The following is a 10,090-nucleotide window of genomic DNA, read 5'->3' as shown; positions in this document are numbered from 1 at the left end:
CCTCAGCCCCACACAGGAGCCAGCTGTACATGAATAAACTCTTGCTTCCATGTGGTGGAACAAAGGATGCATAGAGTTTACTACTGCTACCCCAGCAAGCAAACGGACCTGTTTTAATAAGTAATTCTACCAACTGATTGCCAACGAAAAGTCTGAGCAAATACTTGGAATTTTTAACAGGTCAGAGACTTCTCTAAACAAAGTTGTTGGGTTTTGTTTTGTAATAGCACATTTTCACATCCGGATTATCAGTCTCGTAACATGCGAATTCCAGTGAGGATGAGTCTCTGTGGGAAATGGCCTCTTCTGATTACGTTATTTTAGCTGCTCCGGGAATAGAATCTATTTTTACAGCAATCCTAGTAGCAAAAAATGAAATCATTATCTGAGTCATTTCAAGAGTATTACAGTCTTTGGGCCCAATCCTCAGGGTGTATAAACCTCATCTCCATTGAAGTCAGTGGAGTTATGTCAATTTACGCCAGTTTAGGATCTGGTCCTTTATATGAGTAATTGGTTGATCAGTGACAAGAACATCCAGCTATCTTTAAGCTAAGGAGTGTACCATTTTCAGAACTTTCAAAGTTCATCCCAGCCCTGATATATATTGATAAGTGAAGTATTCAAGAATTATGGTCTGTGGACGATGATCATTAACTGCTGAGAAGCTCTAAACATTAACACATTTTCTGTTTCTACTTTCTGGCCACTGAATGATCATTAGATATACTGTATTTTCCAGAGTTTCTTTTCCAGCTGCTAAATGTACTAAGGGCCAGATTTTCAAAGGTATTTAGATACCTAAGACGCCTAACAGGATTTTCAAATGCACCTAGATGCCTATTTCCTATTTATTTAAAATGCCTAGGTGCTTTTGAAAATCCCGCTAGTCACCTATCTACACCTTTGAAAATTTGGTCCTAAAAGCTTGCCTACTTTTTCAAAAGTGACTACTGATATTGGAGGCCTTGATTTTTGAATGTCCAACTTCAGACACCTTAAAGGGGATGGATTTCCAAGGATAGGAATTCAGCCCTTTCTGAAAATTGAGCCTCTTGTGGTGTCTCTAGTTCAGCATCTCAAAACTGAGGCATCCAAAATCACTAGTCACATGAAGATTTAGGTGTCTAGATATTTCAGGTTTCAGAGTAGCAGCGCGTTAGTCCGTATTCGCAAAAAGAAAAGGAGTACTAGTGGCACCTTAGAGACTAACCAATTTATTTGAGCATAAGCTTTCGTGAGCTATTTCACATTTTCCAGAGCTTAAAAAAGAGGCACATTTATCGACATGTCTGTTTTGTCATATTTATTTTTTATTTGGAATCATTAAAGAAAGTTTGAGTGAGCAAAGGTTAATCCATTCAGAAAGTTCTATTCAACTGAAAACCAAACTAGCCAAGATTCAATTGCCTGCTAATGAATGGAACACAACTAATGACTTGATTCCCCTGTATTTATACTCAGGGCATATCTACACTTACCGGGAATCGACGCTGTAGCGACCGATGCATCGGGGGTCAATTTAGCGGGTCTAATACAGACCCGCTAAATGGACCGCAGATAGCTCTCCCATCAACTCCAGTACTCCACAGGAATGAGACGTGTAAGGTAAGTTGACGGGAGAGTGTCTCCCGTCAACCCAATGCAGTGTAGACACTGCAGAAAGTCGACCTAAGCTACGTCGACTCCAGCTACATTATTCACATAACTGGAGTTGCGTAACTTCGGTCAACTTACCCCCATAGTGTAGACAAGGCCTTTAGACTAAGACTAGAAGAAATAGCCTTAGTAAGAAAGAGACATGAGGTGAAATCCTGGCCCCACTGAAGTGAATGGCAAAATTCCCATTGACTTCAGTAAGGCCAGGATTTTGTGCATGGTCTAGTAGCCTTCTCAGGAAGTCCTGGCTCCTACTCCTGTGAGTTCTGTCCGTAACTTCCTTCTAAAAAAAGATATATATAGATATATATATATATACACACATACAGAGAAGGTGGAAGTTGCCATACAAACTATAAGAGGCTAAGTAATTAAGATGAGCTATTATCAGCAGGAGAAAAAAACTTTTGTAGTGATAATCAAGATGACGCATTTAGACAGTTGACAATATGGTATGAGGATACTTAATATAGGGAAATTTATGGTAAGTATCCTCACACCTTCTTGTCAACTGTCTAAATGGGCCATCTTGATTATCACTACAAAAAAATTTTTCTCCTGATAATAGCTCATCTTAATTAATTAGCCTCTTACAGTTTGTATGGCAACTCCCACCTTTTCATGATTCTCTATATGTATATCTATCTATCTTCTTCCTATATGTTCCATTCTATGCATCCGATGAAGTGGGCTGTAGCCCATGAAATCTTATGCTCTAATAAATGTGTTAGTCTCTAAGGTGCCACAAGTCCTCCCGTTCTTTTTGCGGATACAGACTAACACGGCTGCTACTCTAAATCTAACTTCCTTCTGTGACCTTGGAAGACACTTAATTTTCCTTCAGTACCTATAAAAAGGAGATAATACCTGCCTACCACATATTAGGATTAATTAATCAGTAAAAAATTGTAAAATGCTAGGTAACATTGCTACTACAAGGCTCATGAGATAAAATCCTATGTGGAAAACTGACAGAGAGGAATAGTGTTGCTAATGCTTTTCTCATTTTATGGAGCAGCATGTGTCCATAAATGTATGATACACAGACTGTTTTGCATAATAACAAGCAGTAATACATGCAAATTATACATTAATGAATCAATAATAAAAGCTAAAAAACACATACATACATTTTTGGGCAAGCAGCGACTGAACACACCATAACCGTAGCAATACTATGCAAGGAAAATAAGTCACTTCACCCTATGAGTTGTGCTTTTAATTTACAGCTGATTGCATATCCCCCTCAAATATTCTAGCAATTCAAGGCAACATAGCCACCTCCTTCCATGTGTACCATGATGATTCTGAGCTAGTTTTAAACATAGTTTACACAAATTTCTTTTCCTTACAAATCAAATAGTTAGAGCTAAGTAAGGGGACAGATAAAATTTCACAACTAAAAAAAACTTTGGCCCAAAATTTCTGTCTCATCAGATATGTTTGGCTTTAATGGACACACTAATACATGTTAGACAGCTGGATGAGTGAAGAATATGTTTTAAAATTTGACAATGCTTATCTCAACAATAACTTTTTCATCTGGATCTGAATGTTTCTCAAATTTGGCTTAGCTATAGAAATAACCTGTGTTTTCAAATGTCATGCTTTAGGTGTATGAGCAACAATCACATTAAGTGCCATCACTACAGATGTTAAGATGGTCCTATGTACAGCAAAGGATAGAAATTATTTTTTAAATCATGTAGAACACTGTGGGGAGGTCTCACAGATTTCTCTGATTGAAGATACTCTTATTTTCTTTCTCTTATTCATAGAGGCCTTGTTGCTCCATATTTGGGGTTATTTAATATACAACATACCTCAATACATTAAGGGCACACAGGGCTCAATCCTGCAATTGTTGTGGTCCCGATTCACACCTACTCCAGACAAGCACTAAAGCACAACCTTAGCCTTATCTGAAGCCAATGAGACTAAGTACATGCTTAAAGTTACACACATGCTTAAGTGTTGTGCTGAATAGATATGGATTTAGGCATATGCTTAAGTGTTTTCCCAAAGTGGGCCTGCATAAGGAATTCAGGATTGGAGCCACAGGAGAAAGGGATTTCTTAAGGAGGATACCAACCTCTATACAGGTAGTAGGAGGACTTGTGGCACCTCAGAGACTAACAAATTTATTTGAGCATAAGCTTTTGTGAGCTACAGCTCACTTCGTCGGATACAGGGAGTGTATGAGCTGGGGGAAAGTGCCTACTACTGTCTACTAAATCTTTGTAGATTCCCATAAAATCTGATTCTACAGTTGCTGAACCTGCATTTGTTCCACTTGCGTAATTCCCCTTGAAGTCACAGAAGGCTGAGTACTTAGATGGGCAGGAAATGTCTAGCCGATGATAGCGTAACAGACTGTCTACGTTTGCATGGGCAGAGAGCTGGATTTTCATCAGTCACTACTGCCTTTGAAGCTATGGCATAGTTTTTGTTCACGTAGCCCATACATGCATTCATTAGGCAAAATGACTTGCCCTCAGTCTTTACAGTATTTAGCCTTAAGGGTGGCAGGGTTCAGTCTTGGAAGGAACGCTGGCCATGTGGTTTAGGGCACTGGATGGGGAATCTGATCTGGTCTGAGGGTGGGTCATCACTGCAAAGTGAAGGTGTGATTGTAGCATGGGCAGGGGTACCCATGCTAGCTTCAATCTAGCTACCATGAGTAACAGCAGAAGTGCAGATGTGGCAGCACAGGCTAGCCACAGGAATTGAAGCCCTCCAGGGACTCTAGGTACGTACTCAGGGTGCGAACCCGTGCTGTAGCCCATGCAGCCACATCTACACTGCTATTATCCATGCTAGCTAGAATTAAAGCTAGCATGGGTGTGCTTACTCGTGCTACAAAGACACTGTCACTTTCAGTAAAGACACACCCTGAGGTTGTGCCATAGACTTGCTGGGTGACTTTGTACTAGTTAAAAGAACAGGAGGACTTGTGGCACCTTAGAGACTAACCAATTTATTTGAGCATAAGCTTTCATGAGCTACAGCTCACTTCATCGGATGCTCACAAAAGCTTATGCTCAAATAAATTGGTTAGTCTCTAAGGTGCCACAAGTCCTCCTTTTCTTTTTGCGAATACAGACTAACACGGCTGCTACTCTGAAACCTTTGTACTAGTTGCTTCTCTGTGCCTCAGTCTCCCCTAAAATAGGATAACAAAAGTTCTTTATCTCACTGGGGTGTAGCAAGAGGAAATCCATGAACGGGTGTGAGGCACTCAGACACCATAGTGAGGAGTAGCATAGAAAAGCCCTTGAATAAATAATACATTCTTGCTACAAACGTGTGGACAGGAGCGCAGCTACCAGTGAAAAAAGATAACAGAGCATAGGGAGAGATGAATTATTGGGCCTCTTTCCCTCCCTCCCCTAATTCCTTGAATTGAATCTTTGCTGAGAACTGAAAAAAATTGCTTCCTTTCCCCCACCCTCTAATTTTTCATTTTGATATGACTGTTGTGCTTCTGGGATCAGCTAGAACCAGGTGGAGAAATGCCAAGAAAATGGTTTGCCTTGTCTGGAAATATGAAACCCAACACACTTTTTTAAAAGCAAGACTTCCAGCCTAAGAGGGAGTCAGATAAACATCCAGGATGGGATTTTCAAAGTCACATAGCTGATTAGAGCCCTAATTGCTGTTAATTACCAGGAGGAACTGAGCATCCAAATCTCGGAGGCAGCATTGAAAATCCCACCCTTATGCTTTTGGTTGCTTATCGAAACTGAGCTATCAGAGGGGGCCATCTGATCTCGATTACAGCAATGTAAATGTGGTGTCTCTTCAATGGTGCTAGTCCAGTTTTACACTGGTGTAACTGGAATCAAAATTTGGCTGCAACATGGAACTCTTTGTTGAGACAGTTTTTCCTAATGCTAAGCAGGTGAAAACATGCCTCTTTTTCTCCAGTACGTGTATAACTATGTAACAGAGCACTGGTTTAAAGGCATGTGCAACGAACTATCTGTTATGAGGCCTGGCTCTTTAAAGCTCAAAGCTATAGTCTGAGGGCACATGACTAGCAGCAATCATGTGAACTACACGAAACCAAGTAAAGGCTATTTTCCTAGGCAGGGATATCAGACAGGAGAGATCCAGGGTTTGGGGAAGAATTTGAGAGAAATGCTTTACTCGGATCAGATGCATGGCCTGACAGAGTCCCAGGGAATTGGGATTCCCTATGGTAGTTAGGAAGAGGGCTAATGGATATAGAATGCAGAAGGGATTGTACTGCAGAGCCTAGAAGGAAAGCTGCCAAGTTTCATGTAGCAGAGAGACTGTTGAAGCCAAACTGAGGAACGATGGATTATCAAGCCCCAAGGGAGCTGTGAAACCCTGTTCCAAGGGGAGAAAGAGGACTAAGCTCAAAGGAACAGAAGGGATGGACTTATTTGTGAACCAACTGCTGCCCCAAAGGAGCAACTGCTCATATTTATTGTGCAAGTCTAATAAACCAGACCCCAGGTGGGGATGTTACTTGAACCAAATGGGGTGGAGTGGGAAGGGCTGCATTCAGCAGGTAGCAAAGAAGGGGGAAACTGAGATAGCAAGCAGGTGACACGGGTTAAGATAACCCTGTTACAATTGATTTCACTCACAAAAGCAGGTGAAGGACAACTGAGGAAAGAGGAAGGAAAGCAGAATACTGTATTAAAACACAGAATCAGTGACTGTAGCCAAAGTTATGCTGGAATTACATTTTCTGGCCAGTGCCTTCCTATCATGCGCTTTAACCAGAAAAGACTGCAAACGGGATGACTATCAGACCAGTTTCCTACAGCCGGTGATGATTGGGGGTATTAGCGGTGTCAAAAACATCTGATCCTGAAATCACTGAAGTACGCAAGCACAAGAGCTATGACATTTCAGACTGAGAATTACCAAAAAAGACATAATTTCCAGGTAACAGTGATTTTCCCTACTGCTTCATTACACCCTCGGCAATCCCCCACCTCCCAGAAAAGCAAAAACACGGGCCATCAATCAGATACCTCCTGGTTCCCGGGCGCCTGAAACTGTTTCTGTGACACTCCAAATGTTACAATTTAAACGTAAGCAAACAGGGATTCCTCTTTCACTGACAATATCATAAACAATTTCCTCCTGTATTTACACTGGAAGCAGAGATAAGACACCATTGCACAATGTTTGTGAATGCACAGAAAACTGTTTAATTTACAGCCACAATGGTGAAACAAACCATTTCAAAGCATGGAAATTCAAAGTTAAGTCTGACACTTTCTCAAACTCACCAATGGGTGCTTAAGTGTTGGAACATGATGTTACATTAACCGTACGCAATTATCTGAGATCCTTGCAGGACCTGAGACCAAAGGGGATGAGTAAAGGATAGAGGACCAGACCTTCAAGTGGTGTAAATTGGCATAACTCCATTGAAGTCAGTGGAGCTGTTGATTTACGTGAACTGAGGATCTGGCCCTCAAAATGCCCAACTTAACTTTGAATTACTGTCCCTTGCTTATGCTATTTTGAATCACAAGCCTTAATGTTACTGTTCCTCCTAGTTATATTTGTTATATCACAGAAATAGATGAGGACTGATTCAACAGACAGTAATGCTAGAAATGCTGCAGATAAAATTTCAACTGGAATAGAATCAATGGCCCCAATTATAACATTCAGCAATATTTTAGACTGTGGCCCAGATCTTCAGCTCATGAAAACTGAAGTCAACAGAGCTTGTCAATTTACACCAGCTGAGAATCTGGCCCTAAGACTTTGACGATTGCTACTGTGAGCCATGTAAACACTGGGTTTGAAAATAGACGTTGTATGCTCCTAATTCCTGGTAACAAAATGAATTACAGATTTCAAATCTCAGACAAATAATTACCAGAAAGTTCTTCATTCAGTCTTCATTCTCTCCTCCTTTCAAACTTGGCATCATAGATATCTATGCTGGCACCAGGCAAATGCATGCCAGTAGTTGCATTTTCATCAGGGATTAACTATACTCAGGTGGTGTAAACACACAGCACCATTATAATCGATGGGGCTACACCAGATTAAACTATCTGAAGATCTGGCCCAGGTGAGTGATTTAAATTAATCCTTATTTGTGCCAGTGTAACCTTAGTTGAAAAATTTGCTGAAGCAGTATTCCACTTAAGTGACCTTGGCATCCTTTCAAACCTGCACAATCTCTTCGTGGGTCACATAATATTTTTCATCTACATAAATTTAATAGATATATATGAATTCTTTTTTCATTAGATATTTTAGACACCCACCCCCAAAAGAAAAAGAAAACCAAAAAACTGAGCAACACTATTGGTATCCCACCGAAACATAAATATATAAATTACATTTTATACACTTTTCTTTTAAACGCAGACACGTACATTCATGGGCATAACATTGTGAACAGTACACTTAGTGAAGAACAAGCACAGACAGTTTTAGTAAATGTATTTCCAGTTTTGGTGCTCAATGTAATACACTGGGAAGATGATCGCAAAACAGGACAGCGATTAATTCTATCCTTGCATTAGCAGTTGAAACCAATGCCTGTTTGTTAAAATTGCTTTGCTTGGTTGAAATTGGACATAGCTCTAGTGAGTGGGGCAATGTGTTAACAAAATTTCTCTTTTTTTGTTACATCTTAAAGCTCTGAAGTTCATTCACATTTAAGACTTTTAATTCAGGGCGGACACATTATCCTCAAGACTTGCTCTTTTGACATTATGTACAAAGGAGAGAGAAATCTTTCATCTTATTGGAGACGTTTCATAAAGAAAAGAACCCAGTAGTTTATTTTACATGTCCAATGTGATAATCAAAATACTGTAACACAAGGGGCATATCATCTAAACCAACCAGAGTGGGGCAGTGATTTTGGCTAACAGGGTAGCCATGATATATATGGCACAGGCCTACATTTCCAAAGCAGCAGACAAGAATTAGCCATGTGGCTACCATTACAGTCCATGGAAGAACTGAATAATTAAATTCCTTGGCACTTTGAAAATGTAGGATTTGGTGCCTGAGTATTTTATCTGCCCTGCTATAGTTAAAATATATTTTGAAGTTATTTGGGCTACTCAACTACAAAAATATGACCACAAAATGCTTTTTTTTTTCTTTTCTTTTCTTTTTTTTTTTGTTCAAGAAAACATAGCAGGCTTTCTTAGGTATATAAAACTGTTAATTTTAGATAAAAATACAAACTTCACCTTTACAAAACACATATTTCTGTTGAATACACATAAAGCATAACATTTTACCAAAAATAAAGAATTTTAGGTTTTGTTCAACTCTTTGCAGCAAGGTCTTTCCCATGCCACAATGACATTGTACAATGCGGATACAAGAATTTGTACATTTCACACAGCGCCAACATGTGAAATAAAAGTATTTGTATACTGATAAGAATGGCAATTGCTAACACAATATCACTATTAGGCAACTGGCATCAGTCTCAAAGAAAAAAAGGATATTTGCATGGATATCCTATGATTTGTTTACACACATCAGGTTTTTTTAAATGCTTTAAATTACGGGGGAGGTTGGGAGACATAAACCAAGAAACGTCTAGAAAATTATGCATAGGTATACCATTTTTATTTTAATATATCTCATTAGTTCGCATCCCACTAGGAGAAATACCATAATGTTTGTGTTCTGCTTACTGTTACACCAGTCTTCTATATGTGTTATTGATAAATGTAGTCCAAGAGATAATAAAAAGCTAGGCAAAGAGTAAAAAGAAAGCTTAATAATCACTTTATGGTGTAAAAAAAAATCCATTTAAGGCTCCCCAGAAGGTATTCTTTTTTTGTATAGACTTTAAAACACCACCGAGCAAGGATGTATTGTTTCTATAGTGTTTGCGTGGCATTTGATACATTCCTGCTTTTTTGTGCCTGACGTATATTTGTGTCCATCCATCTTCATCAAGAACACAGGCACATTTCTTGACATAAAGCACCGTTGACTGCTCTGACAGAAATCCACTATTCACTTAAGAGTTTTGTCTTTTTCTTCTTCTTCTTCTTCTATTTTTGTTTTGTACTTTTGGTATCCTCCATTCATTCAACTGTCTTTTTATTTTCTTTGTTTGTTTTGTTGTTTCATGGGTTTTTTGGACAGGGAAGCTTCCTATTGTTTCACAGAGTGCTACAATACTTGCTTTGATGTCACATTAAACAAATGTACATTGTCTCTTTGTTCTCATTAAGTGTTCTTTTCAGCCAGTTTTTTTCACATAGGAGAACAAATAAAGTATACAGTCAATAAAGCACCATACATAGTAGGTTCAGGAATGTAACAAACCATGTACATCCATGTCCCAGAGAGAAGTTCTTTTTTTTTCTAGCTTATTTCACCTTACATCTGCAGGAGAGAAAAAAGATATAATAACTCCATGATTAGAATCACAGGGACCTTTCCTCTT

The 10,090-nt window shown here is 39.1% G+C and overlaps 1 protein-coding gene across 4 annotated transcripts in view; it reads right to left on the bottom strand.

Moving 5' to 3' along the window:
- Positions 1-6,824: 6,824 nt before the first annotated feature.
- Positions 6,825-10,090, bottom strand: part of PDGFA (platelet derived growth factor subunit A) — a 29,535-nt gene continuing 26,269 nt past the window's right edge. For all 4 annotated transcript variants that reach the window (XR_007358868.2, XR_007358869.2, XM_048867213.2 and 1 more), the window contains one exon: positions 6,825-10,029. Coding sequence is in view for 1 of the 4 variants with exons in the window: in XM_048867215.2 (XP_048723172.1) it covers positions 10,019-10,029 (11 nt within the window). In the remaining 3 variants the exon portion in view is untranslated. The remainder of the gene's footprint in view (positions 10,030-10,090) is intronic.

Source organism: Caretta caretta, chromosome 10, assembly GCF_965140235.1.
Source record: "Caretta caretta isolate rCarCar2 chromosome 10, rCarCar1.hap1, whole genome shotgun sequence".
Taxonomy (NCBI): domain Eukaryota; kingdom Metazoa; phylum Chordata; order Testudines; family Cheloniidae; genus Caretta; species Caretta caretta.
Note: the sequence above shows the minus strand (reverse complement) of the source record. Positions and strands in the feature narration are given on the sequence as shown.